This window comes from Hypanus sabinus, chromosome 8, assembly GCF_030144855.1.
Source record: "Hypanus sabinus isolate sHypSab1 chromosome 8, sHypSab1.hap1, whole genome shotgun sequence".
Taxonomy (NCBI): Eukaryota; Metazoa; Chordata; class Chondrichthyes; order Myliobatiformes; family Dasyatidae; genus Hypanus; species Hypanus sabinus.
In genome coordinates this window covers 89,082,885-89,109,258 of record NC_082713.1, presented here as the reverse complement: position 1 = coordinate 89,109,258, position 26,374 = coordinate 89,082,885, and the positions used below count along the sequence as shown (strand labels likewise).

General features: G+C 42.3%; 1 protein-coding gene across 1 annotated transcript in view; it reads left to right on the top strand.

Moving 5' to 3' along the window:
* LOC132397646 (sodium/hydrogen exchanger 2-like) overlaps positions 1 to 26,374 on the top strand; it is a 369,476-nt gene that overhangs the window by 215,175 nt on the left and 127,927 nt on the right. The window contains exon 6 of the mRNA XM_059976415.1: positions 5,492 to 5,581. Coding sequence (XP_059832398.1) covers positions 5,492 to 5,581 — 90 coding nt within the window. The remainder of the gene's footprint in view (positions 1 to 5,491; positions 5,582 to 26,374) is intronic.

Here is a 26,374-nt window from a genome sequence, read left to right as displayed (position 1 = left end):
TAGGGTACCAGCTGATCTTCACTGATGATTACAGGGTACTAGCTGTTCCTGTCCAATGGTTATGGGGTACAAGCTGTTCGTGACCGATGGTTATAGGGTACCAGCTGTTCCTCACTGATGATTATAGGGTACGAGCTGTTCCTGACCGATGATTATAGGTTACTAGGTGTTCCTGACCGATGGTTATAGGGTACTAGGTGTTCCTGACCGATGGTTATAGGGTACTAGGTGTTCCTGACCAATGGTTATAGGATACCAGCTGTTCCTTATCGATGGTGACAGGATACCAGCTGTTCATGATCGATGGTTATAGGGTACCAGCTGTTCCTGACTGATGGTTATAGGGTACGAGCTGTTCCTGTTCCAATGGTTATAGGGTACCATCTGTTCCAGACCGATGGTTATAGGATACCAGCTGTTCATGATCGATGGTTATAGGGTACCAGCTGTTCCTGACTGTTGGTTATAGGATACCAGCTGTCCTGACCAATGGCTATAGGGTACCAAGTGTTCCTGACTGATTGTTATAGGGTATAAGCTGTCCCTGACCGATGATTATAGGGTACCAGCTGTTCCTGACCTGCTTTTTACAGGGTAACAGCTGTTCCTGACTGATTGTTATAGGGTGCCAGCTGTTCTTGATCGATGGTTACAGGATACCAGCTATTCCTAAACCAATGGTTATAGAGTACCAGCTGTTCCTGACCCAATAGTTATAGGGTACAAGCTGTTCCTAAACCAGTGGTTATAGGGTAACAGATGTTCCTCACTGATGATTTTAGTGTACCAGCTGTCCTGACCAATGGTTATAGGGTACCAAGTGTTCCTGACCAATTGTTATAGGGTTTCAGCTGTTCCTGACCGATTGTTATAGGGTATAAGCTGTTCCTGACCGATGGTTATAGGGTAACAGCTGTTCCCAAACCAATTGTTATAGGGTACTAGCTGTTCCTGGCCAATGGTTATAGGGTACCAGTTGTTCCTAAACCAATGTTTATAGAGTAACAGCTGTTCCTGACCAATGGTTATAGGGTACTTGCTGTTCTTGACCCGATGGTTATAGGGTATTAGGTGTTCCTGACCAATGGCTATAGGATACCAGCTGTTCCTGATCGATGGTTATAGGGTACCAGCTGTTCCTGACCCAATAGTTATAGGGTAACTGTTGTTCCTAAACCAATGTTTATAGGTTAACAGCTGTTCCTCACTGATGATTATAGGGTACCAGCTGTTCCTGACCCAATAGTTATAGGGTAACAGTTTTTCCTAAACCAATGTTTATAGGGTACCAGCTGTTCCTGGCCGATGCTTATAGTGTAACCGCTGTTCCTGACCTGCTATTTATAGGGTACTAGCTCATTCCTGACTGATGGTTTTAGGATACCAGCTGTTCATGATCGATGGTTATAGGGTACCAGCTGTTCCTAACCCGATGGTTACAGGATACCAGCTGTTCCTGTTCCAATGGTTATAGGGTACCATCTTTTCAAGACCGATGGTTATAGGATACCAGCTGTTCCTGACCTGCTTTTTACAGGGTAACAGCTGTTCCTCACTGAAGGTTCGAGGGTACCAGCTGTTCCTCAACCAATAGTTATAGGGTACAAGCTGTTCCTAAACCAGTGGTTATAGGGTACCAGCTGTTCCTGACCGGTGATTATAGGGTACTAGGTGTTCCTGACCTATGGTTATAGGATACCAGCTGTTCCTGATCGATGGTTACAGGATACCAGCTGTTCCTGACCGATGGTTTTAGTGTACCAAGTGTTCCTCACTGATTGTTATAGGGTATAAGCTGTCCCTGACCGATGATTATAGGGTACCAACTGTACCTGACCCGCTTTTTACAGGGTAACAGCTGTTCCTCACTGAAGATTAGAGGGTACCAGCTGTTCCCAAACCAATGGTTATAGGGTACCATCTGTTCCTGACCCGCTTTTTACAGGGTAACAGCTGTTCCTCACTGAAGATTAGAGGGTACCAGCTGTTCCCAAACCAATGGTTATAGGGTACCATCTGTTCCTGACCAATGGTTACAGGGTGTCAGCTGTTCCTGACCGATGGTTATCGGGTACCAGCTGTTCCTGACCCAATAGTTATAGGGTACAAGCTGTTCCTAAACCAGTGGTTATAGGGTAACAGATGTTCCTCACTGATGAATATAGGGTACCAGCTGTCCTGACCGATGGTTATAGGGTCCCAGCTGTCCTGACCGATGGTTATAGGGTACCAGCTGTTCATGATCGATGGTTATAGGGTACCAGCTGTTCCTGACCCGATGGTTATAGGATACCAGCTGTTCATGATCGATGGTTATAGGGTACGAGCTGTTCCTGACCGATGATTATAGGTTACTAGGTGTTCCTGACCGATGGTTATAGGGTACTAGGTGTTCCTGACCAATGGTTATAGGATACCAGCTGTTCCTTATCGATGGTTACAGGATACCAGCTGTTCATGATCGATGGTTATAGGGTACCAGCTGTTCCTAACCCGATGGTTACAGGATACCAGCTGTTCCTGTTCCAATGGTTATAGGGTACCATCTGTTCCAGACCGATGGTTATAGGATACCAGCTGTTCATGATCTATGGTTATAGGGTACCAGCTTTTCCTGACCCGATGGTCTTAGTGTACCAGCTGTCCTGACCAATGGTTATAGGGTACCAAGTGTTCCTGACTGATTGTTATAGGGTATAAGCTGTCCCTGACCGATGATTATAGGGTACCAGCTGTTCCTGACCTGCTTTTTACAGGGTAACAGCTGTTCCTCACTGAAGGTTCGAGGGTACCAGCTGTTCCCCAACCAATGGTTATAGGGTACCATCTGTTCCTGACTGATTGTTATAGGGTGCCAGCTGTTCTTGATCGATGGTTACAGGATACCAGCTATTCCTAAACCAATGGTTATAGGGTACCAGCTGTTCCTGACCCAATAGTTATAGGGTACAAGCTGTTCCTAAACCAGTGGTTATAGGGTAACAGATGTTCCTCACTGATGATTTTAGTGTACCAGCTGTCCTGACCAATGGTTATAGTGTACCAAGTGTTCCTGACCAATTGTTATAGGGTTTCAGCTGTTCCTGATCGATTGTTATAGGGTATAAGCTGTTCCTGACCGATGGTTATAGGGTAACAGCTGTTCCCAAACCAATTGTTATAGGGTACCAGCTGTTCCTGATCGATGGTTATAGGATACCAGCTGTTCATGATCTATGGTTATAGGGTACCAGCTGTTCTTGACCCAATAGTTATAGGGTACAAGCTGTTCCTGACCCGCTGGTTATAGGGTACCAGCTGTTCATGATCGATGGTTATAGGGTACCAGCTGTTCCTGACCCGATGGTTATAGGATACCAGCTGTTCATGATCGATGGTTATAGGGTACGAGCTGTTCCTGACCGATGATTATAGGTTACTAGGTGTTCCTGACCGATGGTTATAGGGTACTAGGTGTTCCTGACCAATGGTTATAGGATACCAGCTGTTCCTTATCGATGGTTACAGGATACCAGCTGTTCATGATCGATGGTTATAGGGTACCAGCTGTTCCTAACCCGATGGTTACAGGATACCAGCTGTTCCTGTTCCAATGGTTATAGGGTACCATCTGTTCCAGACCGATGGTTATAGGATACCAGCTGTTCATGATCTATGGTTATAGGGTACCAGCTTTTCCTGACCCGATGGTCTTAGTGTACCAGCTGTCCTGACCAATGGTTATAGGGTACCAAGTGTTCCTGACTGATTGTTATAGGGTATAAGCTGTCCCTGACCGATGATTATAGGGTACCAGCTGTTCCTGACCTGCTTTTTACAGGGTAACAGCTGTTCCTCACTGAAGGTTCGAGGGTACCAGCTGTTCCCCAACCAATGGTTATAGGGTACCATCTGTTCCTGACTGATTGTTATAGGGTGCCAGCTGTTCTTGATCGATGGTTACAGGATACCAGCTATTCCTAAACCAATGGTTATAGGGTACCAGCTGTTCCTGACCCAATAGTTATAGGGTACAAGCTGTTCCTAAACCAGTGGTTATAGGGTAACAGATGTTCCTCACTGATGATTTTAGTGTACCAGCTGTCCTGACCAATGGTTATAGTGTACCAAGTGTTCCTGACCAATTGTTATAGGGTTTCAGCTGTTCCTGATCGATTGTTATAGGGTATAAGCTGTTCCTGACCGATGGTTATAGGGTAACAGCTGTTCCCAAACCAATTGTTATAGGGTACCAGCTGTTCCTGATCGATGGTTATAGGATACCAGCTGTTCATGATCTATGGTTATAGGGTACCAGCTGTTCTTGACCCAATAGTTATAGGGTACAAGCTGTTCCTGATCGATGGTTATAGGGTACCAAGTGTTCCTGCCCAATTTTTATAGGGTTTCAGCTGTTCCTGACCCGCTGGTTGCAGGATACCAGCTGTTCCTCACTGATGATTATAGGGTACTAGCTGTTCCTGACCCGATGGTTACAGGGTGCCAGCTGTTCCTGACTGATGGGTATAGGATACCAGCTGTTCCTGATCGATGTTTATAGGGTACCAAGTGTTCTTTACCGATTGTTATTTCCAGATAAAGTGCATGACAGCTGAGGCATACTCATCGAGGTTAGCTGCCGAGTCCTTGTATACTAACCAGTCCACCGATTCAAAGCAGTCACGGAGGACCTCATCTGTTTCCTCTGTCGAACGTGACACCACTTTTGACGCCGTGTACTTCCCGCTTCAGTTTCTGTTTGTAAGCTGGAAGGAGAAGAAGGATGGTCCGATTTTCCAAAGTGAGGTCGTTGGACGGAACGGTAGGCACCCTTGTCTGCTGTGTAGCGGTGGTCAAGTATATTCGGGCCTCTAGTGCAGCAGGAGACATGTTGGTATAACTTTGGCAGCGCTTTTCTGAGGTTGGCCTGGTTAAAGTCCCCGGCTGTAATGAGCGAAGCCTCCGGATACCTGGTCTCAAGTTCACTGATGTTGGCATAAGTTCACAGCACACTTCACGTCCGCCTGGGGGGGAACGTAGACCACTGTCAGTATGAGCGAGGTGAATTCCCGTGGCAGATAATAGGGACGACACTTCACCGACTTTCCAGGTCCGGACTGCAGGAGCTTGTCGGTGCCACTGTGTCCGAGCACCACGTAGTGTTGATCAGTATGATCTGTTTTGATTAGTCCTACCAAAATGTAGCACCTCACACTTATGCATATGGATATTACTATGATTTAATGTCAATAGAGTTATGTGTATGGATATTACTGTTATTTATTGTCAATAGAGATATGTGTATGGATATTACTGTGATTTTATGTCAATGGCCAGTGCATTGGGATACCCACTACTGATGAAGGTGACAATCTTCCTTTTGTTGAACATTTTCTTGTAAAAGGATACACAGTGCAGCTGAGTTTATTCAGTATTTTGCACAATGAGGATTAGTTAATTTGCTGCTGATTCAGAAAGTGAAAAGATTTCTCTCTTTCTTCAATTGTCACAGGGCATGACAATTAAACCATTGGTTGAGTTGCTGGAAGTTAAAAGAACAAGCCAATCCCCTCCCACAGTCAGTGAGCAAATTCACATTCGGGTAAGTTTAAATCCTTGAGGAGCAGCCAGTTACGGCGTTACTGCAATCCTGCAATTATGGTGCCATGCTTTTTGCAATGTGGACAGTTGGCCCTCCTTATCCACGGGTTCTGCATGTGCGGATTCAACCAACCGTGCATTGGGAAAACCCGGAATTTTTCTCTCCAGCACTTGTTGTTTGAACATGTACAGACTTTTTTTTCTTGTCATTATTCCCTAAACAATACAGTATAACAACTATTTACATAGCATTTACATTGTATTAGGTATTATAAGTAATCTAGAGATGATTTAAAGTATACAGGAGGATGTGCATAGGTTACCGTGAATCGGGAATCGAAAAAAAAAACATAAGTTCTCTAAGTTGGAACAGGTACATCCCATATTATTTAGCGTCAGTTAGTTAAACATTTGTCTTAGTATATAGTAGTGGTCACCAACCTTTTTAAGGCCAAGATCCCCTATCTCCACCGTAGTGAAAGGCAAGATCAACCTACTAAATCGTTTAGAGAAAAAAACAGCTCAGATTGTACTTCCAACTTGAGGCCCTTTATTTGGGCTAATTGCATTTTAATTACATAGAATGCTTTTGTCAAACTTTCAAATTAACTTTACCAAATAAACACTGCAACTAGCATATCAAACAGGCCATAGCGGCATCGAGCTCATCCAATAACACCTTGAATAAGCGGTGCTGAAGCGCTTTTGCTCGAATCAAATTTATCAGTTTGACCACCAGTGTTATTACATGAGAAAAGTCCACGACCTTCCCGGCCAAGGCCTGCTGATGAATCACACAGTGATAATCCAGGAAGTCGGGAAAATCAGGGTCATTACGGTACAGGGCAATAAAAAAAAACGCGCACACCGTGCATTGCTGTGGCCCATCAGTAATAATTGCCATCAGTTTATGAATGGGGATGTCATTTTCATGGACATTTTTTTAAAACTCATTGTAAATATCCTCACCTCTTGTTTTCTTCTTTAAGTGCAAAAGAGTGAGGAAGTCCTCTTTTGTTGTAAAGCCCTGGAAACCCATTCTGACAAATACAACAAGCTGAACTGTTTGCATTACATCCAGGGATTCATCAAACTGCCATGAAAAATATTCACAGAGTGACAAGTCCTTTAACACTGTCGATCCATGTCCTCTGAACAGCATGTTTGCTTTGCCTTCAACCCCAATTTCAGCTCCTCAACTTTCCTGGTATTGGTAAACTTACTGAGACACTAGTATAAGTTTCAGGGGTACACAAGCTAATGACACCACTGTTTTTGTTTCCAATTTCTTGTACATTTGGGTAATGTTGGAATTTAAAGGGGGAGAAGGGTTGTAATGTGAGTATTATAAAGATAAGTTAATACCAATTAGGATCATGGTGATATAGCAATACTCCTGTTATGGAAAACTGTTTGTAAAGAGAGATGGTTTCCGGGGTTGCAGGGTTTTCCTTCCCGTCTTTTCTGCCTGGTGCACATTAGTGAAAACCTCGGTATGTGAATATCGTTTTACCATCCTAGATAAAGTTGTTCCTTTTGGGCATGAAGTTGTCGAGTGGTCCTTTTTCAAAGTAGAAGTTACTACATATTTGCATCAAAAGGTTTATCAGGCATAGTGTATTTGTGTATTTATTTTTCTTTCTTTTTCGGGATCTACTGGGAAAGTCTCAAAGATCGACCGGTTGATCGTGATCAACTGGTTGGCAACCACTAGTATATAGTATATATTTTACCTTTCTATGCATATCAAACACTTAAGAAGCATATGTCCTTCAACAATTAAACCACTGCATTGCTTAGCAATAATTGTAGCTTGCATCAGGGCAGGACCTTCACATGCTCCATTATTCTCACTTTATCCTTTAAAATTGTTCCAATTGTTGACTGACTGTAGACTAACACTTCGCCAATGACCAATGCCATTTCATCTCTTTCTGATCGCTTTATTATTTTCACTTTATTTCCAATCGTGATTGTTTTCCAGAACAGAAACACAGCCAACAGTGGGTCCCGAACTCCTCCGGATCCTAAAGTCCACCGCACTGAGACAGGTTAAGTAAGGTCCGGAGCTCCACCGGGTCCTAAAGTCCACTGACTTGAGCATCCACGGGGTATTCCAGAACCAGTCCCCCATGGATAAGGAGGGCCAACTGTACTATAATCTAACATTGCATTTCAGTCGATTTATATATGTTACACACTGCTAATTGTTTGGTATGATATAATTATTATGAGCTCTATACAGTTATAAAGGATAGAGCACTAGAACACAGAAGCAAATCATTTCTGCACTGGCCTGGTTTTCTGCCTAGGCTCAACTACCTGCATCTGCAGCATAGCCCTGCGCACCTCTCTTATCACTGAACCTATTCAAAGTTCTCTTAAATTTTACAATTAAACCTGCATCTACCACTTCTATTGGCAGCTCACTCCACTCTCACACCAGTCTTGGAATAAAGTAGTGTTCTCTCAGATTCCCCTTAAATATTTCACCTTTCACCCTAAATGTGTGACCTCTAGATCTGGTCTAACCAAACTTACATTCATTCACCTTATCTATACACTCCATTATTTTGTGTAGCCTTATCAAATCTCCCCTCTAGATTTCCCTGAACAATAGGAAAGCTCAACTGTACGTACACAGGAGGATATGATCTGGATGCAGGTAGTTGATTAACATGGATAAAGGATTGGCTGACTGGCAAAAATCACAGTGGAAATAAAGGGGGCCTTTACTAGTTGGCTGCTGGTGACTAGTGGTGTTCCACATGAGTTAGTTTTGGGTCTGCTTCTTTTCAGATTATATGTCAATAATCTGGAGGAAGAAATTGGTGCCTTTGTGGCGGATTTGTGGATGATACAAAGATAGGTGAGGGGATGCTGTAGTATTGAGGAAGCTGGGAGTGTACAGAAGGACTTTGACAGATTGGGAGAGTTGGTGGTAAAGAAGGAAAATGCAATGTTAGCAGAAGGACTAGAATATATAAACAAAGATGTAATGCCGGGGCTATATAAGGCATTTTTCAATTAAGGATTATGGGGAAAAGGCAGGTAGGTGGAGATGAGTCCATGACCAGATCAGCCATGATTTTATTGAATGGCAGAGCAGGCTCAATGGGCTAGATGGCCTACTCCTATTTCTTACGTTCTTATGTCCATATGTCAGACCGTACTTGGAGTATTATGAGCAATTTGGACCCCTTATCTAAGAAAAGATGTGCTGGCATTGGAGAGGGTCCAGAGGAGGTTCAGAAGAATGATCTCAGGGTTAATGTATGAGGAGTGTTTGGTGGCTCATGGCATGAACTAACTGGAGTGTAAAAGACTGTAGGGGGTTCTCATTTAAACCTATCGAATATTGAAAAGCTTAAGCAGAGTGGGTGTGCAGAAGCTGTTCCCTATAGTTGGAGAGTTAGGGCCCAGAGGGTACAGCCTCAGAATAGAATGATATTACTTTAGAACAGATAGCAGGAATTACTTTAGACAAAGGGTGGTGAATCCGTGGAACTGATTGCCACAGATGGCTGTAGAGGCCAATTCACTGGGTATATTTAAAGCAAAGGTGGATAGATTCTTGACTAGTAAAGGAATCTAAATTACAGGGACAAGACAGGAAAATGGGGTTGAAAGGGATAATAAATCACAGCTGGCTCCTTAATGTGTCATGGTATTGTAGCGCTTAACACAACACTATTACGGCTTGGGCTGCTCTGGTGTTTGGAGCTCAATTTCCTGTGAGGCTTCACTGTAGAATGTGTAAATTTTCTCCGGGTGCTCTGATTTCCTCCCACAGTCCAGAGACATTCCAGATAAATTGGTCTTGCAAATGCCCCATGATTGGGTTAGGGTTAATCTGGATTGTCGAGGGTTGCTGGGGCAACATGCGTCAAAGGGTCAAAGGGCCTAATCAGCACTGTATTGCTATATAATTAAATCACCCTCCCACATTAAATGGCAGAACACACTTGATGGGCTGAAAGACCTAATTATGCTCCTATGCTACGTAACTTCCCAACTCCTCTACTCAGTACTTTGATTTATAAAGGTCCATGTGCCAAAAGATCCCTTTATGACTTTATCTACTTGCGGTGCTACTTTCAAGGAATTATGCATCTGTATTTTTAGATGTTCTACCACACACTTCAGTGTCCTACCACTCTCTGTGTAAATCTTACCCTAGTTCATCCTCCCAAAGTGTAACACCTCACACTTGTCTGCATTAAATTCCATCTGCCACTTTTCAGCCATGTTCCCAGCTGGTCCAGATCTCTTTGAAATCTTTGATAGCTTTCCTCACTTTCCACTATGCTGTCAATCTTGGTGTCATCTGCAAATTTGCTGATCCAATTCACCACATTATCATCTAACTCATTAATGTATAGTAATGCGAGAAAATTTGGGAACCCTGTCGAATTTTCTCTATTTCTACATAAACATGACCTAAAATGTGATCAAATCTTCACATGTCCTAAAACTAGATAAAAGAACCCAATTAAATTATAAACACAAGAAGCACATCTGCTCTTTTATTTATTGAGACAAATGATCCATGTATTTTTTGGAAAAGTATGTGAACCTCTGAGATAATGCTTTCTACAAAAGCTATTTGGAGTCTGGTTTTCCAGTCAATGAGATGAGAGTTGAGATGTGGGTTCTAGAAGTGCCCAGCCATATAAAAGAGACACACAAAGTCAGGTTACTGACAGAGCCTGCTCTTCTCAAGAAAGATCTGCTTATGTGCGCCATGCAACAACTTTTAGAGGATCTTGAAAGAAGAATTGTAGGGATGCATGAAGCTGGAAAAAGCTACAAAAGCATTTCTGAAGACCTGAGTGTTCATCAGTCTACAGTAAATTATCTGCAAATGGAGGAAATTCAGTACTGTTGTTACCTTCCCTCAGAGTGCGTGTCCTGCAAAGATCACTCCAACAGCACAATGTGCAATGCTGAAGGAGGAGAAAGAGAACCAAAGGGTAACAGCAAAAGATCTGCAGAAATCCCTAGAACTTGCTAAAGTCTCTGTTCATATGTCCACTGTAAGAAAAATACTGAACAAGAATGGTGTTCATGGAAGGACACCACTGCTCTCCAAATAAAAACATTGATGCTTGTCTCAAGTTTGCAAAAGACCATCTGGATGTTCTACAATGCTTCTGGGAAAATGTCTTGTGGGCAGATGAGAGAAAAGTTCAACTTTTTGGCAGAAATGCACATTGCTATGTTTCAAGGGAAAAGGGCACTGCACACCAACACCAAAACCTCATCCCAACTGTGAAGCATGGTGGAAGTAGCATCCTGGTTTGGGCTTCTTTGTTGCTTCAGGGCCTGGACAGCTTGCAATTGTTAAGGGAACAATGAAATCTAAATTGTATAAAGACATTTTACAGGAATATGTCAGGGTAGCAGTCCATCACCCGAAGCTTAATAGAAGTTGAATAATGCAGCAAGACAATGATCCAAAAGACAAGAGTAGATCAACAACAGAATGGTTTAAAAGAAAATTTGTGTTTTGGAATGGCTGTTTCAAAATCTTGACCTTAATCCTATAGAAATGTTGTGGAAGGACCTGAAGCAAACATGGAAACCCGCCAATACCCCAGAGGTGAAGCAGTTTTGTAAAGAGGAATGACCTAAAATTCATTGAAGCCAGTGTGCAGGACTGATCAACTGCCACTGGAAATGTTTGGTTGCAGTTAATACTGTACAAGGGGGTGACACCAGTTACTGAAAGCAAAGGTTCACAAACCTTTACCAATACAAGTAATATTGGATCATTTTTCTCAATAAATAATGAATAAATGAATGAATAAGTATACTGGCAACACATACAAAATGCTGGTGGAACGCAGCAGGTCAGGCAGCATCTATAGGAAGAAGCACTGTTGACATTTCGGGCCGAGACCATTCGTCAGGACTAACTGAAAGGAAAGATGGTAAGAGATTTGAAAGTAGGAAGGGGAGGGAGAAATGTGAAATGATAAAAGACCAGAGGGGATGGGGTGAAACTGAGAGTTGGAAAGGTGATTGGCAAAAGGGATACAGAGCTGGAAACGAGAAAGGATCATGGGACAGGAGGCCTAGGGAGAAAGAAAGAGGGAGGGGAGCACCTGAGGTGGATGGAGAACAGGCAGAGCGATGGGCAGAGACAGAGGAAAGAAAGAGGAGGGGGAAAAAACTAAATATATCAGTGATGGGGTAAGTAGGGGAGGAGAGGCATTAACGGAAGTCAGAGAAGTCAGTGTTCATGCCATCAGGTTGGAGGCTACCCAGCAGGTATATAAGGTGTTGTTCCTGCAACCTGAGTGTGGCTTCACTTTTTACAAGGGCACAATTGAGAGTATCTTGACTGGCCTCATCACTGCCTGGTAAGGGAACTGTACTTCACTCAATTGCAGGGCTCTGCAGAGAGTGGTGCAGTCATCCCAGCGCATCTGTAGATGTGAACTTCCTACTGTTCAGGACATTTACAGAGACAGGTGTGTGAAAAGGGCCCAGAGGATCATTGAGGACCCAAATCAACCCAACTGTTCCAGCTGCTACCATCTGGGAAATGGTACCGCAATGTAAAAGCCAGGACCAACAGACTCCAGGACAGCTTCTTCAACCAGGCCATCAGTCTGATTAATTCATGCTGATACAATTGTATTTCTATTCTATATTGACTGTCAAGTTGTACAAACTATTTATTACAAATTACCATAAATTGGACTTTGCACGATTAGATGGAGACGTAATGTAAAGATTTTTACTCCTCATGTATGTGAAGGATGTAAGTAATAAAGTCAATTCAATTCAATTCAATATCACCCTATTCTTCTGATCAAGAGTGATGAGGAAATCTTAACTGCCCAATGAAAACTCTAGAGTGTGCTGTCCAGGCCTCTAGCACCTATCTTCAGCTGCAAAGTTTTCATGTTAACAGTCATTGGGAGCTGGCTGTCTGTAAGTCAAGTCAGAGACACTTTATACTGGAACTCGTACATACAGCCAATGGTAAACTTCCAAATGAATTACTTTAAAAGAAAATGAGCTCTTAGCGTAAATTTGAACAGCTGCCTGGGACACTGTTAACAAGATTGTGCCATGTTTCCCACCCACTGCATTCTCGTTTGTGGTACGATTGGATTTATAGGGCAATTATCTTCTATGTGGATCTATTATGATTTTAGACAAATGCTTACTTGTATTGCAGAGAAAATCAATGCTCCCAACTGCACTTTCATTTAGCAATCTAAAGAACAGGCAGGGTGATGGGCAGAAAGAGAGAAAAAAAACAAACAACTAAATATGTCAGGGATGGGGTAAGAAGGAAAGGAGGGGCATCAACAGAAGTTAGAGAAGTCAATGTTCATGCCATCAGGTTGGAGGCTACCCAGCCGGTATATAAGGTGTTGTTCCTCCAACCTGAGAGTGGCTTCATCTTGACAGTAGAGGAGGCCATGGATAGACATATCAGAATGGGATTGGGACGTGGAATTAAAATGTGTGGCCACTGGGATATTTCACTTTCTCTGGTGGACAGAGTGTAGGTGTTCAGCGAAATGAGAAGTATACTGTACTGTTTTGTGTTATTTATTTAATTGAGTTCTCTTTATCTTGTTTTAGGATGTGGGAAGATCTAATCATATTTTAGGTCATATTTATGCAGAATTAGACAAAATTCTCCAGGTTCATAAACTTTTTAGTACCACTGCAGATGATAAACAACAATGGACCAAGTGGCACACCACTGGCCTCCAACCAGAAAGGCAATCATCTACCACCACCTTCTAGTTTCTCATGCTAACGTTGAATCCAATTAATTATTTCACCCTGAATGCCAAGGCACTGAACCTTCTGGACCAACCTTGCATGTGGGACTTTGCAAAAAGTCTTGCTAAAGTCCATCTAGACCACATCTACTACATTCCCTCCAATGTTCCTGGTAATTTCCTCAAAAGGCTCTGTAAGCTTTGCTAGACAACACAAAGCCATGTTGACTACCTCATCAAGTCCTATATATCAAATACTTACAATATCTTGTCACTTCCAATATTTTACCCAGCTTACAATTTCCTGCCTTATTCTTAGAGCCTTTCTTAAACAACAGAACAACATAACTTGGCCTCCTGTCCTTGAGCACCTCATCCATACTTAAGAGCACATTAAATATTGCTGTCAGGGCTTCTGCAATTTCAGCACTAGACTTCCATGAGGTCTAGTGGGCACCTCAATGGCCTTTGGGGATTTATCAATGGGACACCTCATCAACATCTGGAGCTTTATCAATGGGACACCTCATCAGCCTCTGGCATTTATCAATGAGACACCTCATCAACCTCTGGGGATTTATCAAATTTGCCTCTAGACAGTAGATACCTTCTCTTCCACAATCTGGATATGGCCTTTGGCATTACTACTCTTTTTCCTCAGTTCGATAGATTCTGTGTCTGTCTCTCAAGTAAATACAGACACAAAATATAATTTAAGATCTCCCTCATCACTTTTGTCTCCATGTGTGGATGACAACGCTGATCTTCAAGATTAGTGTTCTGATGTTTACCTTGTGATACCTGAATGTAACATAATTATAAGAATAATAATTGTAATTAATGCATGCCAGAGAGATGCTAAAGTTACTGGCTTTACCTTCTCGGTTTGGAGTCTTAAGCCATTGAAGCCATGTTATTGGATCCAATATAAACTCATTCTTTAATTGTGACGTATATGTAAAGAAATGTAATTCGAGTTTTGAAACAACAGGAATATGTTAACCTGGAACTCTCTTTATCTCATTGCTCAAAACTAAAGAAATGCTGTAAGATTTTGCTTGAGTTCCAGGATAGGACTGATCAGTAGAGTCACAGTTTTGTAAACCCTGTCAAAGAGACGAGTGTCATTTAGAAATACGCTTGTGTGTCTCCTAAGGGGAATCTTAGGATTGTGACTTCCCCTTTAATCACCAAACCAAGGGAAATGGGCCAAAGGTGCACAGAAATCATGTCAGTAAATTACACTACTGGTGGGCTAAGGCAAGACAATTTGGAATACTGTATGTCACTCCCTGCCCTCCTCCACCCTACCTTCTCTTATAGTCTATCAAACTACTCTTTGCTAGTGGCTGGGCAAATCAGAGTTGACAGAACTTTACTGAATCTTGATAGCTCTATCTCAACAGTCAGGCTTGCCACTGACGTTTTCAAATGCATTGATTCCCACAGACTATGCCTCCTCCCAGCCTACCTCCTGTAAGAATGCCACTCCTTTTCTCCATTTCTGTCTCCAACTTAGGTATTCTCAGCAAGAGACCTTTTGCTCTTGGACTTCTAAAATATTTTCCTTCCAGAAATATGGGGAAGTGATATATCTGTCACACTGACCAGACATTCTATTGGGAAACAGGGCTGGGAAACTAACATAAGTGACAGTGGGAGAGCACTTTGGGATTAACAATCATAATTCTATCAGTTTTTAATTAGTTACATTAAAAAAATAGAATTGGTCCACAAATTAAAATCCTAATTGGGTCATGGTAAATTTTGAGACTGGCTGATGGGAATTTGCAAAGGTTTATAGTGAGAGGCTGCTTGTAAGTCAAGGGGTGTAGAGCAAGTGGGAAGTAATTAGCGATGAGATAGAGAGAATTCTAGGCCAACAAGTTCCTGCTGTAATGAAGGCTGCACTGGCAGAATCAAAGAGCCTGAGATGACAAAGGATACTGATAGGGGAAAAGAAGCTGGTATTTATCAGGTATAGGGAACTGAGATCTAGCAAATCCCTTTGGGAGTAAAAGAAATGTATCACATAGTTAAGAAAGAAATCAGGAGGGAAAAGAGGGGACATGCAAAAGCTTTGGTAGATAAGCAAAAAGAGAATCCTAAGAGATTCTACAAATATCTTGAGAGCAAAAGGGTAACTAGGGAGAGAATAGGTCCTCGTAAGGAACAATATGCAGAGCCACAGGAAATGGGTGAATTAAATGAATATTTCTCATTTGTATTTAACATGGAACAGGTCATGGAGGTTAAGGAATTAAGGGAGATGAACAGTGATGTATCTGTATTATGAAAGAGAAGATGCCGGTGGTCTTGAGTCCTTACCAAGATGGATAAGTCTCAGGGCATTGTGGGAAGTCAGGGAATACACTGTAGGGTCCAGCTACGATATTTGCATCACCTTTACCCTTATGTGAGACACCAGAACACCCGAGTATGGCTAATGTTGTGTCTTTATATCAGAATGGATTCAAGAATAAGCCAGGGAATTACATGTCAGTGAGCCTCACATCAGTAGTGCAAAAGCTATTGGGAGGGTATTCTGAGAGACAGTATCTATCTACATTTGTAAAGTCAAGGGTTAGAAACAGAAACATAGAAAACCTACAGCACAATACAGGCCCTTTGGCCCACAAAGCTGTGTCGAACATGTCCTTACCTGAGAAATTACCTAGGGTTACCCATAGCCCTCTATTTTTTCTGAGTTCCATATACCTATCCAGGAGTCTCTTAAAAGACCCTCTCGTATCTGCACTGTTGATTAGGGATAGCCAGCATCAACTTGTACGTGGGAAAGTATGTTTCACAAAGTTGAGTTTTGAGGTGACAAAGAGGATTGACGACTGTGGAGTTACAAATATTGTCTGCCTGCACTTTGGCAAGGACTTTGACAAGCTGAAGACCAAAAGACCAGAAAATATAGGAGAACTAGGTCATTTGGCCCATTGAGCCTCATCATGGCTCTCAACCCTAATTTCCTGCCATCTCCACATGTCCCTTAATGTCTTGACAAATCTAGAATCTATTAACCTCTCCCACAGATTCACCACTCTCTGGCTAAAGAAATTCCTCCTTATCACCATTCTAAATGGATGTCCCTACATTCTAAGTCTGTGTCCTCTAGGGTTAAATGGTCCCACTATAGGAAATATCCTCTTCACATCCACTCTATTGAGGCCTTTCAACATTCAACAGATTTCAATGGGAGTCCCCCCTCCCCCGCCTCATTCTTCCATAAAAAGAAGCAATCCCAACTCAGACCCTTGTGCAAGACCACTTGTCACCGGCAGCTAACCATAAAAGGCTCCCTTTATTCCCACTCAATGCTTCCTGCCAATCAATTCCCTATTATCAGATAGATAATCACATCTATCCATGTGATAATCTTTCCTGTAATACCATAGGCTCTTAACATACATGTTAAGCAGCTTTATGTGTGACACCTTGTTGAAGGACTTCTGAAAATCCAAGTACACAACAACAACCAATGTCTATCCTGCTTGTTATTTCTTCAAAGAATTCCAACTGATCTGTCAGGCAAGATTTTCCCTTGAGGAAACCTATTTTATCATCTGTCCCCAAGTACCCTGAAACCACATTCTTAATTCAACTCCAACAGCTTCCGAACCACTGGGATCAGACTAGCCTATAATTTCCTTTCCTCTGACCCTCTTCCAACCTGAAGACTAGAGTAACATCTACAATTTTCTGGTCTTCCAGAGCCATGCCAGAATCCACTCATTCTTGAAAGATCATTACTGATATATCCACAATCTCTTCAGCTACCTCCTTCAGAATCCTGGAGTCCATCAGGTCCAGGTGACCTATCTAACTTCAGACCTTTCAGTTTCTCAAGCACCTTCTCCTTAGTAATAGCTACTTCACTCACTTCTGCCCCCGACCCTCTAGAACATCCAACGTAATGCTTGTGTCTTCCACAGTGAAGACTGTGGCAAAATACTTATTCAGTTCATCCACCATTGCCTTATCCCCCATTACTACCTCTCCAGCATCATTTCCCAGTGGTCCAATATCTACTCCTGCCTCTCTTTTACACTCTATATATCTGAAGAATCTTTTGGTATCCTCTTTCATCTCATTAGCCTGCTTACCTTTGTATTCCAACTTTGCCTTCCTTTATGAATTTTATAGTTGCCTTCTGCTGGTTTTTAATTTAATTTTTGCTCTATTCCAGTATATGCCCTCCCTTTGACTTTTATGTTGACCTTGACTTCTGGTGTCAGAAGTTGTGTCATCATGCCTTCAGAATACTACTTCTTCGTTTCCTGTCTATCCTGCACATTCTGAATTGCTTCCAGAAACTCCATTGCTGCTCTGCCTTCATCTGTGGCAGTGCTCCTTTCCAATTAATTTTGGCCAGTTCCCCTCTCTCTAATTCCCTCTACTCCACCGCAATAGTGATACATCTAAGGTTAGCTTTTTCTTTTCAAATTGCAGGTGAGTTCTATCATATGATGATCCCTGGCCCATAAGGTTTCCTTTACCTTAAGCTCTCTAATCAATTTTGGTTCATTGCACAACCGCCAATTCAGAGTAGTTGATCCCTGAGTGGGCTGCACCACAAGCTTCTCTGAAAAGCCATCTCATCGGTATTGTACAAATTCCCCCTCTTGGGAACCAGCACCAACCTGATTTTCACAATCTACCTACAAATGGAAATCCCCTTGGGTCTTTTTGCTCTTGCAGTTCCTTAGCTCTATCCACAATGATTTTACACTTCCAATACTGTGTCACTTCTTTCTAATGATTTGATTTCACGTTTTACCAACAGAGTCACGCTGCCTACCTACTTGTCTTTAGATACAATGTGTATCCCTGGATGTTAAGCTCCCAGCTATAATCTTCTTTCAGCCATGATTTAGTGATGCCCACACCATTCTACCTGCCAATCTGTAACTGCGCTACAAGTTTATCTGCCTTATTCAGTATACTGCATGCATTCAAATATAACACCTTCAGTCCTGTATTCACTCTTTTCAATTTTGTCACCTTTTTCATTACAATTCATCCGGTTGACTGCAATTTGCCCCATCATCAGCCTGTTCTTACTAGCAGTCTCACTGCACACTTATCTCTATTTGTAAACCAATTACCTCTTTCTCAGCCCTATATACACGTTCCCAACCAAACCCTTGCCAAGTTAGTTTATAACCTTCTGAACAACTCTAGCAAACCTGACCACAAGGATATTTGTTCCCCTCGGATTTAAGTGTAACTCATCCCTTTCGTACATCATACCTTCCGAAGTAGAGATTCCAATGATCCAGAAATCTGAATCCCTGTCCCCTGCACCACTTACTCAGCAGTACATTCATCTTGCAAATCACCCTATTCTTGCCCTCATGGGCACGTGTCACAGTCAGCAATCCAGAGATTACTACCCCGAAGTCCTGCTTTCAGCTTTCTACCAAACTTCCTAAAATCATTCTTCGCCTTTCCTGCATATGTCATTGGTGTCGATATGTACCAAGGCCCTGGCTGCTCCGCCTCCCCCTCCCCTTTAAGAAAGCTGTAGACCCAGTCTGAGACATCCTTGACCCTGACACCTGGGAGGCAACATACCATCTGGGTGTCTGTATTGTGTTCACAGAATCTCAAAAAGATTGTAGGCTATGCTCCAAGTTTGGATCGCACAGGATCCATGGTGAGCTAGGCAACTGGATACAAAATTGGCTTGGTGGAAGGAATCAGAGGTGGCAGTGAAGGGTTGATTTTCAAACTGGAGATCTGTGACTGGTGGTGTTCCACAAGAATCTGTGCTGGGTCCACTAAGTTAACTATTTAGATGATAACATTCTTAATATGAATAAACTCTTCTGGGGCCTCCTGCCAGGTACAAATAAGAATTATAACTGATGTTTTGATGACAAACTCTGTGATCTTCATTGGGAATGATGTCTGGGCATGTCTAGTCCAGTAGTCAGTCCGTCCTAATTGGTTAGTCTTCATCCAATCAGGTTTCTGCTCTCCCACCTTGTTTACAACCAAATTCCAGTTCTTAGAGTGAGTTCCTCGACTTTTTGTTAAAATTCTTTTCCTCTAGCTTTATTTCAATGGCTTCCTTTACCAGGCAGTCCCAAAAGGCACAGTACAGTAGTTTTGTACTGTTGACGTCAATCCTATGGCCATTGCGAATGCAGTGTTCTGCTGTCACCGATTTCTCCGGGTACCCCAAATGGATACACCTCCTGTGCTCCTTGAATTGGGTTCTACTGATATATGCCACTGCACATTCACAAGCAATCCTGTAAACACCAGTGACCTGAGTCCCAGGTCATCTCTGACCTGCATGAGCTGTGATTTAAGCTTCCTTACAGGTTTGTGGATGGTATTAATCCAGTGTTTCTTTAGAATCCTGGCAATCCTTCCAGAAACCATGGAAATATAGAGAAGACAGGCTGTAGTAATGGGTTCCTCCTCATGGTTAGGTTTCCTGCTTTTCCTATCGGCCCTTTTAAGGACTGATTTCCTTCACCTTGTAGCCATTTTGTAGGAACGTCATGCATAATTGTCTTATTTTCTTGGGGTAACTCTCCAGGTCCGAAATAGTTTTTGCATGGTTAATCGAAGTAGAAAGAACCACTTTATGTTGGAAGGCCTGATGGTGACTGTTATTGTTGAAGTACAAGTCTGTGTGAAAAAATGGCCAATGGAAAAACCAGGAGACCTAACAACAAGGAGGAACCTATCATTACCACCTGTCTTCCCTATATTTCCACGATTTCTGGAAGGATCACCAGGATCCTAAAGAAATACTGGATTAATACCATCCACAGACCTATAAAGAAGCTCAGATCAAAACTTATGCAGGTCAAAGATGACCTGAGTCTCAGGTCTGTTGGCATTTACAGGATTCCTTGTGAATGTGGAGCAGCAGATACTGGCCAAACGCACAATGAAAACTAGGGACAAAGAGCACAGGAGGTATATCTGTTTGGGTTACCCAGACAAATCGGTAGTAACAGAACACTGCATTTGCAATGGCCACAAGATTGAAAAAGGATCAAATACTTTATTTGATTAAGATCGATACCCAGCTGGAAGCCGAAGCAGAGTTTACTTGCCATAGGGTTGACTTCAATGGCACAATACTATTCTGCTGTGCCAATGGCTCTTGGGACTACCTGGTAACGGAAACCATTGAAATACAACTACAGGATATGAATCTTAACAAAGATGGAGCTCTTGCTCTAAGTAAGAACTGGAATTCGATTATATATGCCGGGAAGCACTCGATCCTTTGTCGGTAATATGACTAGTAAGTTTGTGGATGAGTTGGTGGTGTATCAAACAGTGAAGAAGGCTATTTAAAACTATAGCAGTTTCTAGATGAAGTGGGTAAGTGAGCCAGATGGAATTTTAACTGAGACAATGTTGTGTTTGGTCAGATAAACTAGAGTGGGACTTACAGAGTAAATGGCAGGGCCCTGAGGACTGTGCTGAACAGAAGAATCACAGGCACAAGTACCTGGTTCTCTGAAAGTAGCACAGAAACTGACAGACTGTGGGTGAAGAAGGTGTTTGGCATCGTTGCTTTCAATGGTCAATGTAATGAGTACAGGAATTGGAACCTCACAATATTAGTAAGACCACTTTTGGAATAATGTCTACAATGTTGGTCAACTTGTTATAGGGAAGATGGAGAGGGTTAGAAATGATTTGTGAGGATGTTACTGTGACTGGAGGGTTTGAATTATAAGTGACTGGATAGATTGGAATTATTTTCCCTAGAGCTAATGAGGCTGACAGGTTTATAAAATTTTGATGGTCATAGTCTTTTTCCCTCAGTAAGGAAGTCTAAATCTAGAGTGCATTTGATTTAAGATGACTGGGGAAATATTTAAAGAAGACCTAAATGGCAAGTTTTTCACATGCAGAGTGAAGGGTATATGGAAGATCCAGGAAGACAGACAACACTTTGGACAGATTTGGACAGATTCATGCATTATAAAAAGGGCAAGAGGAATATAGGAATATTCATGGATTATAAAAATGGCTGGAGGAATATAGGAATATTCATGGATTAGTAGGGGCTCTGACAGAAATATTTCAAAGGTCATTAGAAACAGGGATGGTGCTGGAGGATTGGCATATTGCTCATGTTGTTCCATTGTTTAAAAAGGGTTCTAAGAGTAAACCTAGCAATTATAGGCCTGTAAGTTTGACATCAGTGGTGGGTAAATTAATGGAAAGTTAGAGATGGTATATATAATTATCTAGATAGAAAGGGTCTGATTAGGAACAGTCAACATGGATTTGTGCATGGAAGGTCATGTTTGACAAATCTTATTGAATGTTTTGAAGAGGTTACTAGGAAAGTTGACGGGGGTAAAGCAGTGGATGTTGTCTATATGGACTTCAGTAAGGCCTTTGACAAGGTTCCACACAGAAAGGTAGTTAGGAAGGTTCAGTCATTAGGTATTAATATTGAAGTAGTAAAATGGATTCAACAGTGGCTGGATGGGAGATGCCAGAGAGTAGTGGTGGATAACTGTTTGTAAGTTTGGAGGCCAGTGACTAGTGGTGTGCCTCAGGGATCTGCACTGGGTCCAATGTTGTTTGTCATATACATTAATGATCTGGATGATGGGGAGGTAAATTGGATTAGTAAGTATGCAGATGATACTAAGATAGGTGGCGTTGTGGATTATGAAGTAGGTTTTCAAAGCTTGCAGAGAGATTTAGGCCAGTTAGAAGAGTGGGCTGAAAGATGGCAGATGGAGTTTAATGCTGATAAGTGTGAGGTGATACATTTTGGTAGGACTAATCAAAATAGTTCATACATGGTAAATGGTAGGACATTGAAGAATGCATAGAACAGAGTGATCTAGGAATAATGGTGCATAGTTCCCTGAAGGTAGAATCTCATATGGATAGGATGGTGAAGAAAGCTTTTGGTATGCAGGCCTTTATTAATCAGAGCATTGAGTATAGGAGTTGGGATGTAATGTTAAAATTGTACAAGGCATTGGTAAGGCCAAATTTGGAGTATTGTGTACTGTTCTGGTCACCGAATTATAGGAAAGATGTCAACAAAATAGAGAGAGTACAGAGAAGATTTACGAGAATGTTACCTGGGTTTCAGCACCTAAGTTACAAGGAAAGGTTGAATAAGTTAGGTAGGTCTTTATTTTTTGGAACCTAGAAAGTTGAGGGGGGACTTGATAGAGGTATTTAAAATTATGAGGGGGATAGATAGAATTGACATTGATAGGCTTCTTCCATTGAGAGTAGGCGAGATTCAAACAAGAAGACATGAGTTGAGAGTTAGGGGGCAAAAGTTTAGTGGTAATACAAGGGGCAACTTCTTTACTCAGAGAGTGGTAGCTGTGTGGAACGAGCTTCCAGTAGAAGTGATAGAGGCAGGTTCGATATTGTCATTTAAAGTAAAATTGGATAGGTATATGGACAGGTTAGGAATGGAGGGTTATGGGCTGGGTGCAGGTCGGTGGGACTAGGTGAGAGTAAGCATTCGGCACAGACTAGTAGGCCGAGATGGCCTGTTTCCGTGCTGTAATTGTTATATGGTTATATATTAAAAGGGCGAGAATAATATAGCAATATTTATGGATTATAAAAAGGGCAAGGATAATATAGGAATATTTATGGACTTGTTACGAACCCCGTAACTGGTCACTTACCAGCAAAGATAGAGAGGTCTGTTGAAGTCTGATGGTACTATTTTTAACAGTATTTATTAGTAAAAATACACAAGAATAATATCAATGCAGACATACAGATAATATATGTCATCAATACTAAATCTAAAAGTGCAGGTATAATAATAGTCAATAAGAAATAGCTCTATCGTTGTCTAGGGGATAATGTATTGTCCGATGGAAATATAAAAGTCACTCAGTTCATTCAGGCTGCAGCCTTTGGTTGGAGTCAAGAGAGAGATTTTTAGAAATTTGCCAGCTTTTCCTTTTTATGATTTCGATCCTTCGAGAGTTTGTTGTCATGGCCATTCCCTTGTGGCCTCTCCTTTAGCTAAGCTTCCGTGGTAAGCCCACTACCCTGGCAAGGGAGGACGCACATGGGCCCTACCGGCTTTGGCTATCAAACGCTGTCATGGGATTTCTAGCGTTTCTCCTGGTGCGTCTAAAGGGGTTGTTCCCCAGACCCACTTTTATCCTTACTCACGGGGTCTCAGATGTCAATCAGGTTGGGATGATGCAATCCCTCAACCAGCCCACTCTGGTCGTCCCCTGAGGGTTTCAATGAATAGTACAGTACACAATACACAATTCCATCTCCAGGAGACAATAGCCGTTATCAGTGGTTCCTTCTTGCTGAGGCCAGGGCACATTCCAAACCCTGTGTATTCTGGAAGTCTCTCTCTCATTTCCTGGGTCCCAGACCCGAATTAATAGTGATCTTGCGATTCTCAAGAAGGAGGGGGCTACTTTGTACCTTTCGGCCCCTCAGAGTTGTGGCACATTCGTAACAGACTATAAAAAGGGCGAGAGGAATACAGGCTAAGTGCGGGCAAATAGGATGAGAGATACAGCAGGATGTTTTGTGCCAAAGGGCCTATGTGACTGATTCTAATCTTTCCACTTTCCAGACAGAGAGGCAAAGAATTCCCCTGGTCTCCACCCTTCACCTTAATAGCCTCTGTATCTAACACATTATCCACTAACAATTTATGTCAGTTCCAACATGATCCCACCATCACTCATATCTTCCCCTCTCCCACCCCTTCCTGTCTTCGCATTGACCACTCTCCCTATGGCTCCTCTTTTCTTTCCCCATTTCTCCAGTTTGCCTTTCTACCTGCTATCAGTGCCCTGCAAAAGCACGAGCAGCAATACCTGCCCCTTCACTACCATCCAGTTCCTCTTCGGAGCCTAGGGCACCTCAGCTCGGCAGCAAGTGAGGCAGGAAACCCACACTGATTCCAATCTTGTTGCCATGGATACTGATTGGCATAATCCATTGCAAACAGTAAACATAGCCAATACGTTACATAAAGCACAGGCACAGCACAGCTGCAGAGCGTTTAAATGATAAAATCAAATATTTCCACCTAGGCACACTCCTTGACTTGATTATCACAGCCAGCATCATCAGAAATAATAGATATTGCAGATGCTGGACTCAGTCTACGTGGAGTGAGAAGCTGGGGGTGAGGGTGATCGGTGCGAAAGGTAAAGGGCTGAAGAAGATGGAATCTGATAGGGGAAAGGAGGAGACCATGGGAGAAAGGGAAGGAGGTGATAGGCAAGTGAGGCAGAGAAGAGGTAAGAGGGGAGCCAGAGTGGGAAATGGAAGCAGAAGATAGGAGGAGGGAGAGCAATTCCTAAAGTTAAGAGAAATCACTGTGCAGCATCAGCCCTTAAGGAGACGAACATCTCATTTTTCCATATTGTATCACTGAGAAAATGGTCTAAATGTCTCTGTGCCATCTGAGAAACAGTCCTTTCTCACAGACAACACCAACCCTGGTCACAGTTAACCATCACCTACACACTCAGGTATGCATGAACTCAAACATAAGTGAGCATGAACGCACACAGACAGCATGAACTTCTGCTGTTATATTTCAGGGCCTTTTTATTTTTAGCTCAGAGCCCTGTGTTTCTGCCGTGAGAGGGAATAACTGAGCAGCAATAAGTGAGAGTAGGACAGCCAAAGGCATCAGTTTTCCTGCTCAAGATCCATCATCTTTGCTTTAATCCAGCTTGATTGGTATTTAATTAAAACCACAATTAAAACTATCCAGAACTAGAAGCTGCCAGTTCATTAATCAGTCAGCTCTAACAGCACGCAGCAGATTGCTGACTCACTGGTCCAAATGTATATTTTATGCGTCTCTAACCTTGCAGAGTATTGTTGAGAAACAATGATCTGGAGAAGTGAGAACAGGCTAATATCAGAACTTCTATAAACACATAGTTATAAGTTTAAAATTGCTAGCCTTAGCTTCTGTTCTTCCTTTGACTCCAAGGTCACCCAGCCTGTAACCTAATACCTGGCAGAATATATACACATGCATACATGCAGCTACATACATAATTACCTATAAACACACTGCCTCAATATAATTATATATTTTATCATTGGACTGGGTGGCACACAGAAGCTTTTCATTGCATCTTGTATCTGTGACAATAATACACCAGTACACTTTACTCCATACAGATACACACGTGTTGATATGCTCATGCCCATGAGCATGGTATGTACATGCCCATACACATGTGTTAATATGTATTTGCATATTGTGTGCACATTCCTATAAGAATATGTACACAGGTAATGTGGGATGCAGTAATTTGGCCATTGAGTGTGAACACTATTTTCCTCACTGCTGCTTTGCTCTTAAACTACAAAATGGCCATGGTTAAATGATTTGTACAGTTCTTTTCCTCACTTCGTTTCTTCTGACCTATTTACTCTCCTTAATAACCTTCTGATTCATTTCTGCCCACTAACCAAGACTCTGGGCATCTCACAGTGGGTAACCACATGGGATGTGGAAGGAACTGGAGCACTCCAGGTAAACGTCCATGGTCACAGGAAGAGTGAGAAAGCAGGATTGGTCCTGTGCCACTTCAGTTCAAGGGAGATACAATACCTGCGAATGCATGTGCTCACCCGTATACACTGAACACAGATGCAGACACAGTCATAGAAACATCACCAGGCCAGAGTGAAGAACCTGACACATGTGCATTTGGTATGTTTGATGATGCATTACATTTTCCCAGTGTTAAACTACTCCAGTGGAACAGGTTCAGCCCAAGAGCAGAATGATTTTTTTCATATGATGTTTACTGAATTGGCTTGAGATTTTAAGTTCTCCTTCCATCCTCCCTCCCCCAGCAAAGGCTCAGTGTAGTGAGTGTGCTGGCCAACATTGGCAACTTCCCACCATCAATACCTTCTTATGTCATTTGGCTGCTCCTAATTCAGAAGATGTAAACAGAGCAGGCTGAATTCACCCCACCCACTTACCACCTTGTTGCTGTTTTCCCCAGGGGCAAGAAGGTAGTTGGAGCAGGAATACGCACCTT